Source organism: Ambystoma mexicanum, chromosome 8, assembly GCF_040938575.1.
Source record: "Ambystoma mexicanum isolate Mex_15411 chromosome 8, UKY_AmexF1_1, whole genome shotgun sequence".
NCBI lineage: Eukaryota > Metazoa > Chordata > Amphibia > Caudata > Ambystomatidae > Ambystoma > Ambystoma mexicanum.
Window position 1 is genome coordinate 1,013,168,731 of NC_090929.1, and position 16,605 is coordinate 1,013,185,335.

Consider the following 16,605-nt stretch of genomic DNA (forward strand, 5'->3'; position numbering starts at 1 on the left):
AAATTGTTTCAGTATGTGGACCTACTGATTGGTTGGCGAGCCCGCGTTAACCACCCCTAGGGCCACAAATTGTGTTTGGCTGAGCTACTCACCACCAAGCCTGGGACTCAAGTTGGTTCTCAGCTCCGAGTGTACTTGTTCAAGGTAACATGTGCAACTATATGTCTGCGTTATACCCGTATATAAACCACCTTTGCCTATGCGAGTGCTCCTTTCCCATCATTTAGCTCGGGCTTTGGTTGTAACAACTTTACCAGCCGCTGTCCAGCCGGTGGGGTCCCTGCTCTTCTCAGCCGTCAATTCTTGTCTCGTCATCAGCTCGACCGGATCACGTGTCCAAAGACCACATTTGTGGGCTTCTATATTCTGAATTAGTTTGAATTTAGGAGAATTATTCTGGTCTGCCTTGCCAGTGTTACTTAAGGTCAGGAGGAAGAATGTCATCTTCGACAGTGCAACCTTGCCGAGGGTCCCGCTCCACATATGGCATCTCTCTGGGTCACTCTGCAGTCACCTTCGATTCAGCTTTGTGAGTTTGCTGTGGCCTACTGTGCGTTCCTGAGCCATAATCTGGCTTTTACTGTTTGTGTATTTCCATAGTATCTATAGGTTAGTGGACCCCACTGCTGCTGGGACCATTGAGTGTTCCTGTTCTCTATCAAGTTATTTTCATTTTAAGCAACTGCAAGCATTTACATGTCTTCCTTGCTTCTTTCGGTTTCTATGTTGCTGCAGCAAACTAATGACAAAATAATAAACGTGCAGGCAGTATGTATATGTTACTGTCCTCTAACTAATAGAACTGTACGCCTGTGTTCCTCGTGTATTTGGGTGCGTGGTTGTGTCCCGATTTGCAGATGGCACATGTGCTACTATGTCATGTTGCTTCTGACGGCTAGATGTGTGGCTGCTTGGCGCTTTAGTCTAGACCATGGGTGCACAACATACGGCCCGCCATGCCCTTTTGACCGGCCCGCGAGGCACAAAGACTTTCCTAATGGAGGGTGGCCCGTGGCCACCCTCCATTAGGAAAGTCTTTGTTGTCTTCCGGGCCGGTGAAAACACTGGCCCTCATTGGCTCAGCACACACACGCATCACGTCGCTCCTACGAGCCACGTAATGCGTGTGTGCTGCACCAATGGAGGGCCAGCACTACGGCTGGCGTGGTCCATAAGGCTTTATGCCGGAAGGCATTTCAGCCTTGGACCACGCCAGCCGTAGTAAGATTCCAGCGTTCCAGCTTACCTGCCGCTTACCTGCCTTCCAGCACGTCTCCGGTAAGTGGTCTGTTTGTGTTTGTGTTTGTGTGTCGGGTTTGTTTTGCTTTGTGTGTGTGTGTATGTTGCGGGGGGGGGTGTCGGATGTGTATGAATGTTTGTATATGAATGTATTTTGTGTGTATGTTGAGATGCGGGGGTGGGGGGGTGTCAGATGTGTATGCATGTTTGTATTTGAATGTATTTTGTGTGTATGTTGAGATGCGGGGATGGGGGGGGGTGTCGGATGTGTATGCATGTTTGTATTTGAATGTATTTTGTGTGTATGTTGAGTTGCGGGGGTGGGGGGGGTGTCGGGTGTGTATGAATGTTTGTATTTGAATGTATTTTGTGTGTATGTTGAGATGTGGGGGGTGTGAATGTTTGTATTTGAATGTATTTTGTGTGCATGTTGAGATGCGGGGGTGGGGGGGTGTCGGATGTGTATGAATGTTTGTATTTGAATGTATTTTGTGTGTATGTTGAGATGCGGGGTGGGGGGGTGTCGGATGTGTATGAATGTTTGTATTTGAATGTATTTTGTTTGTATGTTGAGATGCGGGGGTGGGGGTGTGTCAGATGTGTATGAATGTTTGTATTTGAATGTATTTTGTGTGTATGTTGAGATGCGGGGGTGGGGGGGTGTCGGATGTGTATGAATGTGTATGAATGTTTGTATTTGAATGTATTTTGTGTGTATGTTGAGATGCGGGGGTGGGGGGTGTCGGATGTGTATGAATGTTTGGATTTTAATGTTTTTTGTGTGTATGTTGAGATGCGGGGTGGGGGGGGTGTCGGGTGTGTATGAATGTTTGTATTTGAATGTATTTTGTGTGTATGCTGAGATGTGGGGGGGTGTGTGAATGTTTGTATTTGAATGTATTTGGTGTGTATGTTGAGATGCGGGGGTGGGGGGTGTCGGATGTGTGTCGGATGTGTATGAATGTTTTGATTTGAATGTTTTTTGTGTGCTGAGTTGGGGAGTGGGGGTTCGGGTCTTTATGGGTGCAGGTTTGTGTGTGTGCTGATTTGGGGGGTTCGGGTCTGTATGGGTGCATGTTTGTGTGTGTGCTGAGTTGGGGGTGGGGGGGGTTCGGGTCTGTATGGGTGCATGTTTGTGTGTGTGCTGAGTTGGGGGGTGGGGGTTCGGGTCTGTATGGGTGCATGTTTGTGTGTGTGCTGAGTCGGGGGGTGGGGGGATTTCGGGTCTGTATGGGTGCATGCTTGAGAGTGTGTGTGCTGAGTTGGGGGCTTTGGAGTTGGGGGGGGGGGGGTGGGGGTTAGGGTCTTTATGGGTGCATGTTTGTGTGTGTGCTGAGTTGGGGGTGGGGGGGGTTCGGGTCTGTATGGGTGCATGTTTGTGTGTGTGCTGAGTTGGGGGGTGGGGGTTCGGGTCTGTATTGGTGCATGTTTGTGTGTGTGCTGAGTTGGGGGGTTTGGTTGGGGATGAGGGGGCCATGGGGCGGGGGGTTTGGTTGGGGGTGAGGAGGCCATGGGGCATAGTGTTTGGTTGGGGGTGCGGAGGCCATGGGGCATAGTGTTTGGATGGGGGTGAGGGACATATGGGGCATAGTGTTTGGTTGGGGTGAGGGGGCCATGGGGCATAGTGTTTGGATGGGGGTGAGGGACATATGGGGCATAGTGTTTGGTTGGGGTGAGGGGGCCATGGGGCATAGTGTTTGGTTGGGGGTGAGGGACATATGGGGCATAGTGTTTGGTTGGGGGTGAGGGGGCCATGGGGCATAGTGTTTGGTTGGGGGTGAGGGGGCCATGGGGCATAGTGTTTGGTTGGGGGTGAGGGACATATGGGGCATAGTGTTTGGTTGGGGGTGAGGGGGCCATGGGGCATAGTGTTTGGTAGGGGGTGAGGGACATATGGGGCATAGTGTTTGGTTGGGGGTGAGGGACATATGGGGCATAGTGTTTGGTTGGGGGTGAGGGGGCCATGGGGCATAGTGTTTGGTTGGGGGTGAGGGGGCCATGGGGCATAGTGTTTGGTTGGGGGTGAGGGACATATGGGGCATAGTGTTTGGTTGGGGGTGAGGGGGCCATGGGGCATAGTGTTTGGTTGGGGGTGAGGGGGCCATGGGGCATAGTGTTTGGTTGGGGATGAGGGACATATGGGGCATAGTGTTTGGTTGGGGGTGAGGGGGCCATGGAGCATAGTGTTTGGTAGGGGGTGAGGGACATATGGGGCATAGTGTTTGGTTGGGGGTGAGGGACATATGGGGCATAGTGTTTGGTTGGGGGTGAGGGGGCCATGGGGCATAGTGTTTGGTTGGGGGTGAGGGGGCCATGGGGCATAGTGTTTGGTTGGGGGTGAGGGACATATGGGGCATAGTGTTTGGGGGTGAGGGGGCCATGGGGCATAGTGTTTGGATGGGGGTGAGGGACATATGGGGCATAGTGTTTGGTTGGGGGTGAGGGGGCCATGGGGCATAGTGTTTGGTTGGGGGTGAGGAGGCCATGGGGCATAGTGTTTGGTTGGGGGTGAGGAGGCCATGGGGCATAGTGTTTGGTTGGGGGTGAGGGGGCCATGGGGCATAGTGTTTGGTTGGGGGTGAGGGGGCCATGGGGCATAGTGTTTGGTTGGGGGTGAGGGACATATGGGGCATAGTGTTTGGTTGGGGGTGAGGGACATATGGGGCATAGTGTTTGGTTGGGGGTGAGGGGGCCATGGGGCATAGTGTTTGGTTGGGGGTGAGGGGGCCATGGGGCATAGTGTTTGGTTGGGGTGAGGGGGCCTTGGGGCATAGTGTTTGGTTGGGGGTGAGGGACATATGGGGCATAGAGTTTGGTTGGGAGTGAGGGGGCCATGGGGCATAGTGTATCTAGGGTCAATAAAATATATATAAGTTGATTAAACAGGCGAGATACAATAACTAAATAGAAATAAATTATAACAATGGAAAATGTGTAGTACAAAATGTAAGTTTGAAATGCAAATAAAAATCGTTACCCCTCAAAAGAATTCTTTTTCCATGTGTTTAGTACAAATTGGGGGTTTAAAAAGCCTCCTGCCACGCCCCGCCTACCGCCCCGCCCACATTTACTTTTCGGCCCACTATAGCCCTCATGTAAGGTACTTTCGGCCCTCTGTCAAAATCAGTTGAGCACCCCTGGTCTAGACTACCGATGCAGTTGTCTTTAGTCTCGTACTGCGGGGTCTCATACACCCTGCGTAATGTTCGCATTGCTCTGGGGTGGTAGGGTTAGCTGAGAGGGTATTTTTCATTGTACCTATCCATCAGAGGTGCAGTAGGGGTTGGTGGGGTTTCGTGAAATTGGCAGCCATGTTGTATTTGGTTCTTCTTCCGGTTCGATTGTAATGCGGGTGGGAGGGACATGGCCTGATTTCGACCTTCCCTCTTCAATACCATCTCAGGAAATGGAACAAAGGTTTTCAGACTCCATTCCCATTCAGTCTTCTGCTTCTCTGCTGACACTGCAAACAAAATGTTTGTACTGTGCCATTAAAGGTTACGTGGCCCTCCTGAGAAGTGCGTGTATTGTCCCAATAATAAAATGTTTGTTCAGGTGAAAAATGCTTGCACTGTAGCACCCCTACTAGGGCATGCTGGAGCTTTCTCATTTAAATTATAGTGGAATTAAAAATAATACTAAATTGGGTTTTTATATTGTGCTTCATGCCAGAATCCAGCCTCTAAGCGTTGTACAAGGTATCAAACCCATGTTGCCCAGTGTTTTACTCCTAAAACGAGCACATTTCCCCCAAAGCTATACTCCCACTTCAGAGTTACTGAGAGTTGACGATACAGTCACACTAAAATCATAGAAGGCAGAATGACAAGTTGTGTTGGTGTTACTTTAAAATCAGAGCAGCTATTGATGCTGTGAAGTGATGGTATGTTTACTCTAGCCTGGTAGTGTGTGTTTATATAATGTCATGGAGTTAAAGGATACTTAGTGGAGGACCAGCCAATACATAACAAAACATGCCTCTATTCTTTCCTATACAGAATATTCTAAAATTATGCACAATATGTTCAACATAAAAACGCTTTTCATTTTTATAAACATGTAATCTGCTTATTCTTTTGGTGCAATGAGAAAGCATAGTATGGTCAAAAGGCCATACAAATTAACAGATAAACAATTTCACAAAATTGCACAACTGAGGCGTAGGATGCTACTGCTGGAGAGCTGCCTTCAATACAGGCAATGAGAACACAGGAGAACAGTGAAGCAAAAATGCAGTCCCATTATAGGACACATTTGCGCAAAATATGTGTAAATCTTGTGATAACTGTACCCTTAAGTGCTGCAAAAAAAGTTAAACCAAAATTATATTGCAGAAGATATTTAACCTTCCATTATACTACAAGCCAGATAATAGGAAAATCAAACATGTTGTAAAGAATTGTAGAGGTTACAGCCTTATAAACCCAGCATCATCACATGCACAAACAGGAAAGGAGTTTCTGAAATGATCTTCTCTTCTGTCCGGAAGAGGGTCAACAAAGCATTCACCCTGACCTTTCAAAGTGCTCAAGTTAAGGAGGCCATCAACTGCCTACACTGCCCAAGCTGCCAAATGTCAACTACCTCCAGAATGTATTGGGGTGCTGCAGCACCTCCAGCACACCTACTTCCAGGGCCACTGACTTGTCATTGTTTTACCCTCCTCATCACTCATGAATACAGAATGAACGGCTGCACAGACTAGACCCCAAGACAGTGTTCACTTTTTACATCTCCAGAACGAGGGAGTTCCTGACCATCAACTTTTCATAGGATACATCGGTCCTAAATTAGCCAAAAGGGTGACAAAACAAACGCTATTGAGATCAATAATATTGTGTGTCTGAATGCTACTCCATTGCATGGAAGATGATTCCTGAGGGCTTTAGAGCACACTTGACCAGAGGGATGGCTGACACTTTGGCTCTTCAAAAGAGGATTATCTATGTTGGACATCTGCCAGACCACAACATGGTCCTTGCCACATACCATCAGAAGGCATTACTGCCTGGATCATGTGCAGGGGTCTCAATGCCTGTTTTGGTAGGGCTTGCTTGTGAAACATCTTGATTGATCTTCCCCTCTGGGTGCATTATGCCCTCCTCCTACATGACCATACTGCTATGGGAGCCTATCAAAGATGAGGAATCTATGGGAGGACACAATCTATTAAAAGAACAAATTTACTGTCTGGTGGATGTTCCTCCCAGAAATTCCTCATCACTCATTCTCACCCCTGAAAAAGAGCTCTTATAAAAAAACATGTCATGTAAACTGAATCCCCAACGTGGCCGAGCACAGGGAAAAAAGATAGAACTGAGGTCATAGGGTACGGTGCAGATGCTGACGCCTCGTCCGGCCTCTAGGAACAGTACGTCAAGGGACCTCAACGCCAATGTCGCACAGCATCCCCAACTTCCCCCGCTGTTGAAAATGTTTGATATCTGCTAAAGCTGGAAGAATGGGGAATCTGTGGGAGGAACATCTATCAGGAAGAACATTAGCCGAGGTAAGTAATTTCTTCATAAAAGCAGAGGACGTTTTGCAATGCATAATGTGTGGAAAACAGATTCTTTAACACTTTTGATCATAGAATTGTGGTCTAGGGTACAATGTCTGAGTATTACCCTTGCTGTGTTTCCACATACGCGTAAAAAGAATGAAGTTCTCAAATATTCATGAATATTCTTAAATATTATGACATTTTTCTTTTACCTGGTTTTCAGTTGTGATATTGTATATTTTTAGATATGAAAATGGATGTGTTACTACTTGTGAACAGAATGAAATGTACGAAATAGAATGTTATTTCATTTAGAAGTGAGACATTGTTCAGCATTTTCAATATGTGAAAGGTTTGTTTATACACCATAAACCTATAACAAAATAAATGATTAAAAATAAAATGGACTGATCGCCTGACTGGCCATCCCACTTGGGCAGTTTTCTCGAAAATGTGAACTTTGACAGAGGTAATCCAGACTGATGATAAGCCTTACTTGGAGCCATTCTGAATTGTTTGTTGCTACTGCAAACCTTGGCCTGCTGTTCTGTTTCAGCCTTGCACAGTTACGCTGCTTGAATAAATGTTGGATCTGTAACTTCATTTGCAGACAACTCCAAGACACAGATGTTTTTTGGCCCCTTTGAGACCTTTGAAGGACACAGACCCTGTAAGTTGGTCCAATGCGGCCTTGCCTGTTGGTGCACGTTGTCTGCAGCATGCCCAGTCACCAACTCCCACAACTGCTTCATCTTCATTCTGAATGGAGTGTTTTTTTAAACGTGTCCATCGTGGGGAGACCATCCCAGTTCCTCGACCACACTGTGGCCTGCAGATTCTTTTCTGTTCACATAGGGCAGAGGTACAGCAGCAGAACAAATGGTCAAGGGTTAATCTGGCCATTTAGGTCCAAGCCTGAATTCATACAAAGAATGTCCAATGCCAATAAAAATCAGATGCCATTTGAGAGTAGCAGGCCCTCACCCCGCCACTCCACATATTGAAAGTGAGAATTCCTGGTTTATTTAGATGAGTGGTACAACATTTAGGCCCTGCTCATTTATTGAAATGAGGGTGACTCCTTTTTTTTAAATTAAAATAGGAGGGCGATTTATTTGGATGCATTGAAAGAAATGTATTATTTCAGGGAGGCTCTGTTAAGATAAGTTCACTAATGTTAGCAGTGGGCCACTGTGTGCTGTGGACAGATGCTGTCTTAATGGCTAGCGATAAAAGAGGTTCTATGTTAGTCACTGCAGTTATTAACTGATTAGAAATCTGTTGGGAGTTTGGGCTGAGGGAGGCAGCATAGGTTTGTACTGCACCAATTACTTAGACCTGCCCTACTTAACCAGCTACATCTCATTAGTGGTAAATAGGTTAACCTTGCCACAAAGGTGTGGGGACAGCAATACCTCCTTGAGTGTTGTCCTAAAACTAAATCCAAATGGGGGACTATTAATCTGAGGCTTTGTATGTAACGTGTATGTGGGAATGTTAGTGCTTTGTGCCCGTCACTGGCAGTGAATCTGTGGCTGCCAGTCCCCTGCCCTCCATTGTTTGTGGAGAATGTGATCTGGGGTGGAGGGTTTGGTGTAGCACTAGTGTTGCCTTGACTATTGGCTCTAGTGGTAGATCGAGTAGGGCCTTTCTTAATTTGTCTGCTGTTGAACCCCCCCCCTGTGGAGAACTGGGAACCCCCACTTTCATTGCATGCACCGCCCATCTTTATCATGTCTGCAAAATGTTGACTACTAGCAAATCATTTCTCATATGTACATGGCATGCAACTTGATGAAGTCTCAGCATCCCACACCCTGGACTGGCATGGGTTTTGTGCCAGGAAGCTGAATAATTTGAGAAAGTAGGTTTTCAAACTAGCACAATTCCTGGCAACAGGAAATTGAGCAGGATGTAAAAGGTAATCAAAGGTATGGGCACCATTTAAAAAAAGAAATACAAAAAAGAAAAACTCTTGCCTGATCATGGCTGCCTGCCAGTGGATCCCAGGACATTGTTGACACACCTGCAGGCAGTGAAGAGAGTGAGTTGCAATGGATAAGATTAACCGGACCTTTCAGTATGGTAAGTCATGTGTCACTTCAGTTAATTTGAAACCAAAATGGTCTCTGAGCTTTTCATAGTTAGACTGATCCAGTTGACTCGTGGCCCGATCCATTTGTGATTTTACTGTCCTTTGTCAAGCCTTTGGAACCAGACAGGAAGGACTTCTGGAATTGCAAATGTTTTTTGAGCTATTGGCTCAAACATGGTGCCATTGAATCGCATTCCACCAAAGGGAACATTTCAGGAATGCATTACCCACCACAAGACCACTTACGATGGACCTTCCAATGATCCTGGATAACAACGCCTGTGTCAAACTGACAAGGCAAGTACAAATACACTTTTATTTTTTCATTTTACAAAGCAGTTTGTTCCTTTTTAAAAAGGAACAGGTCGTCGCTTCCGATGGGAAGTTTCCTTCAATTCTCGATGCAAGGTCTTTGCATTTTAATCTTCCACAAAATCTCTTGCAAAAACCTTAGTACTTGGTTTCCCTAGGTGCATTGTCAGATGTCTTTGTTTCTTAGTAGCGTTGGTATTTCAGCTACAAAAACCAGAACTCAATACCTGAGTTCCTGTCCAGGAAATGCTTTGGCACTTTAATTCCATTTTCCAGCATGCAGCATTGGTCCAACTTGTGTACAACAGTCTCTCCTCCACTTGGCCTGGTCCCTGTACTTCTAATTGATGCATCCCTCCCATGGATTCCTTAACTTGCAAAACACGCCTCAGGCACAGGTGACTGTGGAAAGTTTTCTACAGCCACCAGGTGGTGCCTTGCATCACGAGTCCATGTGGCTGTCTCATGCCATAAGTGATTTCATGCATACATACACTGGTGGGTGAGAGTTTTCCTTCAGTTCCATTTTTCCACAGTTAATGTTTGTTGGGAAAGTTTCTTTCCACACCTTTCCCTACATAGATTTCTATGGGACACCATTTCTTTTTGCTCATTTCGAAGCCTCTCCTGACTTTTTGGAGTCAAGTAAAGCCTTCTGCTTTTCTCCCCTTGCATGTTTTGCTTGCCCTTGGGGGATCAGACTAGTCCCTAAGACTGTCAGTACTGAGAGATTGTCTCCATATTAATTCTTGCATTTCTCAAGCATGGCGACTTGCATGGATTTACATGCTCATGAATATTCCCCACCGTCAGGCTGGGAATCCTCAGTAAAAAGAAGCAGTTTCGCTTCAGACTGAAAACTGCTTATCTCATCTATATCCAATCATTGTCCTTTGGGTCGTACTGCCCCTAGCCAATGACGCTTGTCCTCCTAAGCACCACCCCTTGTGGCCATCTTCAGATTTTTACTGCATGTTTCTAGTGTTGGAGTCCTCGTGTTTTGCGCCTTGAAATTTGTGTATTTATTGCTGTTTTCTTGACAATTTCGATAGCTTTCCTCCATCTCTTCTTTGTCTACCATCATGCGGTGACTACAGGCAGCGGGGACCCCTTGTTGGGGAAGATCGTCTTTCCATCATTGAATCTTCTCTGTGACTTCGATGGGCCCAGGCTTTGGCCCACATTGCACCTCCACCATGTCCGATGTGGCTAAGAAGAGTCTCTTCAGGGCCTGCGAAACCTGTGGCCTGAAGGACATTTTTGTTGAGGATCGGCACCTCGATTGCCTTTATTATCTTCGCCCAGATCATGACATGGATGGCTGCGAAATCTGCCATGGCTTCTCGTCAAACTAGGAGGGATCGCCACCAGAGGTTAGTGGCTTGGATCAGCCAGGAGAAGGCATTTGACGCGACCTCCAGGTGCAGTCATGCCTCATCCAGGACTGGTACGTCCCATGAGTGTGCTTCCTCTGAGAAGAGATCGAGGTGCTTTGAGCATGCTGCTCCTAAGGCAATCCAAAAAAAAGGTGAAACACCATGCTCCAATGTCTGCCTTGAGGTCGCTGCAGCTGCTGCGGGATCGAGTTTGGGAAGGGGTCGGTCCCCGTTGCCTGCTCTTGAGTATAGCCTTCCCGCGGGTGGGTTCCCTCCATCTGCGAGGAAGTCCCTAATGCCTTTGAAGGACAAGTTTTCGATGGACAGACCTGTGTGGAGGCCAATCAGTCGCTCCCTCGTCTTCATCAGCGTTGGCACCAAGGGCCCCATCGACAATTGCGTTTACCCAAACCACCACCTTGTTGATGGACTCTTCATCAATGACTATGGCACCGTCGACTATCACTTCGTCAGCGACACCCTCATCGACGACCTCGTTGATGACCCAGTCGACAAAATCAACTCTTCCTTTGTCGACGATAGGTTTGGCAGCGACCATAGTTTCAACCTTGACGACGGCAACGCCGAGGGTTTCTTTACCTCTGAGGCCTCCGTCCACAACCTCGTTGGCAGCACCATTTTGCAGATCCCCATCATTTCCTGCTTTCCGAAGGGCTCGGTAGGGGAGGGAGTTACTGCCTCTGTCGGACTTCCAGACCAGCAAGGGTGTCTCCTTCAGCTCCCGTGGGGTCACTGAGAAAATCTCCTCGCATCTGTACCAGCTCTGAGGATGTCCTGCCTGAGGATTTCTACTCGGACCATGAAGGGGCCAGGTACCTATGTCCCAGGAGGGATCTCCGTATCATGAGCCGTTTGCCCCATTCAAGGAGTTTCAGCCTGGCTCCTGCCCCGGATGCACCATTCAAACCCCAACTGTCACCAAGAGATATGTCCCTGGACATCCTCACCACTCTTCACACTTTGGTGGTGGAAATTCAGCAATGGCTACCTACTGCTCCTCTGCCTGGTGCAGCCCAAAGTCCACGCAGGCCAAGGCATCTGCCGATATACCCCGTAGAGTGCCTGTTGCATCTGGATCGGAACTTGGGGCTTTGACCCCAGTGGATGAAGCGCCAGTGCGCACAGACACTGACACAGATTTGGCTCCTTCAATGCCATCATCTCCAAAGTGTCCAAACTCTTCCGTCTGGTGCCAGAAGAGAAGAGGAAATGCTTCCTCTTTCAATGACACAAGTCCTCAAGGAAGGCCACTATCTTGGTTCCTTTGTTGGACGACGTTTGGGTGGACGAATTGGCCATTATGAAACCAAGTACCATGTAATCAAAGCGGGACAGGCTGGAGAAAAATACTAGGTCCTGTACTCTGCTCCCAGGTGTCTCGGGTCACAGCCTTCTCTGGATTTGGTGGTGTCTGCCGCCGCCAGGAAACTATTGTCCAACCCTTATCTTCGTCCATGGTGCCCCCGGACCAGGAGGGCAAAAAGCCAGATGCGGTTGGCAAGTGCATCGTCCATACCACAGCTTTCACTATCCATGTCGCCAATACTCTCAACATCCTATTTCGTTATGACAGTGAGCTTTGGCACAAGCTCAGGCCTATACTGGATTTCCTTCCTGATGACCAGAAAGCAGGGGCTCTGGCCCTATTTCAGAAAGGTGTGGTGGCTTTGGTTCATGCCATTACAGTAGCTCTGGACATGGCAGACTCAGAGTTCTGCCAGATGGGTAATGGTGTGGCCCTTCAACACCAGGAGTGGCTGAAGGCCACAAACCTTCAGGAGGACGTGTAGTCCAAGGTTGTGGCCATGCCTTTCGATGGAGGCAACCTATTTGGGAAGGCAGTGGATGAGACTCTCCAGGCTATCAAGACTGACACAGATGGCATGGTCTCTGGGGACCCTGCAGCAAAGGACTTCATCTAAATCGGTGCTGGACGTTCTTCACCAAGGGCACACTTTGGAATTTCAAGACCGGTGCCCCTGCATTCCTCCTGTCGCATGTCAAGAACTTCACATGGCCCAACTGCTGGCCCAACTACTGCAGGAGGGTTCAGGCAATGCTGAGCTACAAAGCCAGTACCTCAGCGCCTCCCAGGTTCCGGAGTGTACACCAGATACTTTCTGGTATGGAAGAAGTCAGGAATTATCCTAGACTTATGAAGCCTAAACAAGTTTGTTTTCCCACAGATAGGGAGATGAAGAAGGTGGATGCTTTGGCAAAAAAGAGTTGCCTCGTTGAGCATGGTGTTGAATGCCATTAATGCCACTTGTGCCTTTGTACATTTTTCACATATCCTGTGGAATACTATCACAGAAGTATTTCCCAGTGGGGGAGTCAGGAATGGCTTTTTGAAAATATTAGGTGTTGAGAGATGCCCTGCCAGGCACTCCAGGCTGGATTGGATGCAACGCACTGCATGGGCACGTCCACAGCCTACCTGAAGGAGCTTAGTGTGTTCCCCGAATGTCCCAGCGAAGGCACTGGACTTGATCTTCGAAAGGGAGCATCTGTGTGGCCCCAAAGCCGATGACTCCCTCAAAGCGCAAGGACTCAAAATTGACAGCAAAGTCACTTAGGTTGGCTGTGCAGCAGCAACCTCCAAGGCAGAATTTTGCATTTGGGTCGAGAGGACGAGACTATAGGTGCTACTCCACCTTCGCAAGAAGGGTGCAGGTCCCCCAGGCCAAGCAGGGACAGTATAGATTCCCAGTGGCAGATGAGGGTTGAGGCAGATGACTCCTGCTGCCACGTCAATGGCACCTGCGCCTCAGAAACCTCTTTGAGGTTTTTAGGTTGGAGGAGAGTCTCAGGGTTCATGGCCAAATGTAAGGGTATCCCTTCCAACGTCTGGGTTTTTCAGCTGATAGGCTACTGTCTACCATTTGAGAAACCGCCACCTGACAGACCTCCACCACTCTCCCAGCAACCAGACCGGAAGCTCCAGCAGGAGCTGCAGTCCCTTCTTTTGAAGGAGGAGTAGAAGAGGTGCCAGTTGAGGAAAGAGGCTTGCACTAGTAATCCAGATACTTCCTGGTGCCCAAGAAAGGAGCACTACATCCCATCCGGAACACCAGGGATATGAGCAAGTTCTCGAGGAAGGACAAATTCAGGATGGTGACGTCGAGGGAGATTATCCAGGCTCTACAGTTCCAAGACTGTTTGGTGTCGCTGGATCTTCAGGACGCCTATTTTCACGTGCCTAACCTCAGGAAGCATAGGTGTTTCCTGAGGTTGGTCATTGGAGGGGACACATTACCAGTTGAATGTGCACCCTTTTGGCACACCTTAGAATTTTTACCTAATTTATGGCAGTAGTAGCAGTCTCCCAGGTTCTGCTTTTCCTTTTCTTCGCAGGTAGTCGCAGACGCCTCTCTGTAGGGTTGGGGGGCTCATTGCGGCTCTCTAAATTAGCAGCCATTGGTCCCAGAAGGAGAAGTGTTGCCACATCAATCTGCTGGGGTTGCGAGCAATCACAATAGCACTGACCACGTTTGCTCCTTCTCTACAGGGGAAACATGTCCTAGTTCTGATCCATGCAATACCTCAACAATCAGGGAGGCATGAGATCACTGCCCCTGTGCAGAGAGGCCATGGGCTATGGTTCTGGATGCTGGTGAACGACATTGAAGCCTCTGCAGCTCATCTGGCAGCAGAAGAGAATGTGTTGGCAGACGCTCTCAGCAGACAGAGCTAGGTCTCTCACGAGTGGCAGCTATGTCCAGAGGTCATTGCAGAGATCTTCACCCAGTGGGGCACCCAGGCAGTGGATCTGTTTGCCACAGACAACACAAAATGCTAACAGTTCTGTTTGAGGGAACTTGCACCACAGGGGGGCATTGGGGGATGCGTTTCTGGTGAAGTGGGTCTTTCACCACCATTATGCATTCCCACAATTACCAGTCATCCTTTGGATTCTCAGGAGGTTGAGGAGATTCAGGGCTCGCCTGATCCTAATCACCCCGGGCTGGGCAAGGAGGCATGGTACCCAGATCTCCTTGAGCTGGCTGTGTGCCCACCTCTCCGGCTTCTTCAAAGGCCAGACCTCTTGCAGCTCTCCCACATTAAAGCATACCCGTGCTGCTATCACATTTGTGTTTGCATATGCAAAGGCCCAAACAATGATTTAATAGTGTGCTTAACTCTCTGATTCCATGACAAAGTTTATCATAGGCCTAACTCTTTAGAATAATAGCTAATATTTGTGCTGTCTGGCCATATTCGACAGTTTGAAGGTTCGCTGGGAATGCTGCAGGAATAAAATCGAATTCAGTAAAGGGCAAAGCAGCTGTGTCCACTCTGCCTCAACTATGCCTTCTTTCTATTCGATGACAATAGAGCCTGAACACGCAATAAAACATGGTGGAAAGTTTACTAATGGCTAATCCTAATGCAATCAAAATGGCGGGGATGCCCACTTAGTTCACCTGGTTTATATTTCCTCAGCCTTCCTGCACCTTTTGGGCATCATGGCCAACTGCATCAAAGTGGTGCCAGAAGCAAGGTTGCGCATGAAATTGCTTCACTAGCTTCTCAGTTGCCAATGGTTGCATTTCAAGGGCCACATGTTGGACCTTCTGGAGGTCTCGAGCTGGGTGGCTCAGGACCTGGTGTGGTGGGCTTGGTGAGGAAACTTGCTGAGAGACATGTTGTCGGCAGCCTTGGCCCCAGGTGACGGTAGTCACCTACGCATCTCTGGCTGGTAGGGGTACTCGCCTGTCAGATCTTACTGTGAGTGGACGGTGGTCTTCCGTAGAGTCTCCGCAGCGCATCAACTTTCTGAAGCTGAGGGCAATCTGGCAGGCCCTGTTTTTTTTTTCCTAACCTCTTTGAAATGCCAGACTGTGTTCACTGATGCTGACAGACAACATAGTGGCAAGGCACCACTTCAAAAAGCGAGGTGAGGTGGGTCCTTTCCTCTGTGCAGAGAATCAATGAGACTGTGATTCTGGGCTCTGGAGAACAGCATCTACCTGACGGCAGCTCATCTAACCGGCCAGGAGAACGTCATAGCGGATGACTTGAGCAGACAGACTTCAGCCTCCCACGGTTGGGAACTCTGTCCGGAAGTTCTGGTGGAGATCTTCTCTCTTTGGGCGGGCGGGCCTCAAGTGGACCTATTTGCTTGCAGTGTCAATAAGAAGTGAGAGTTCTGCTCTAGTGAATTTCCTCAACAGTGAGCTTAAGGGGATGCCTTGACGGTTGAGTGGACTTTCGACCTCATTTATGCGTTCCCACTGATCCCTGCCATTCCGCTGGTCCACAGGAGACTAGGTCTGTTCAGAACCACGCTGATCGTGATTGCCCTGGAATGAGCCCGGAGAACGTGGTATCTGAAACTGCTGGACATGTCAGTCTGCCCTCCCTGGCGCCTTCCAAGGAGAATCGATTTGCTCTCCCAGTCAGAGGGACCGGTCCTCTACCCCAACTGCAGCAGCCTGAACCTTCATGCATGGCTACTGAGAGGCTGAGATACAAGGAATGGGACTTGTCAGATGACGCTCTCAAAGTGCTTCTTTCAGCTTGGAGGCCTGCTACCAAATCCATTTATGCATGTAGGTGACATAGATTTTCGATTGGGTGCCGGGAGATGGACCGGGATCCTTTATCCTGTCCACTGTGTTGGATGGATTTTCTGCTTTCGTAGGTCCAAGCGGGCCTGCAGAGTGGCACTGTAAAGGGTTACCTCGCCACTATTTCTGTGTTCAAGAGGTCCCCGGAATAGGGCTTGTTTTTCACAATCCCCACTGTTATGCAGTTCTTACAAGGTTTGTGGAACCAGTTTCCTCAGCACCAGTTTGTGGTTCGGGTGTGAGATTTGAATTTAGTTTTGACATTTTTGAAGGGTGCTCCATTTGAGTCCCCTGTTCTTAGATTTCTCACCCTTAAGGTGATTTTCCTGGTTGCCATCCATGACTGGAACATCCAATGAGAAGTAAGTAATTTATTCTTCTATATAAACTTACCTGACAAAGTTATACTTTGGAACTGGTGACATTTGAGCACGAGTTACCCAAACTATTTTAGGGTTGGATTTAAGATTGAGGGAAGCTGTTCTTATG

General features: G+C 48.2%; 1 protein-coding gene across 7 annotated transcripts in view; it reads left to right on the plus strand.

The window, feature by feature from the left end:
- The window catches only part of HSPG2 (heparan sulfate proteoglycan 2), a 1,237,996-nt gene that overhangs the window by 802,070 nt on the left and 419,321 nt on the right, over positions 1 to 16,605 (plus strand). For 6 of the 7 annotated variants that reach the window (XM_069610942.1, XM_069610946.1, XM_069610945.1 and 3 more), the window contains one exon: positions 7,353 to 7,412. The exons of the other annotated variant lie outside the window; for it this stretch is intronic. In XM_069610942.1, coding sequence (XP_069467043.1) covers positions 7,353 to 7,412 — 60 coding nt within the window. The remainder of the gene's footprint in view (positions 1 to 7,352; positions 7,413 to 16,605) is intronic. 7 annotated transcript variants of the gene reach the window in all.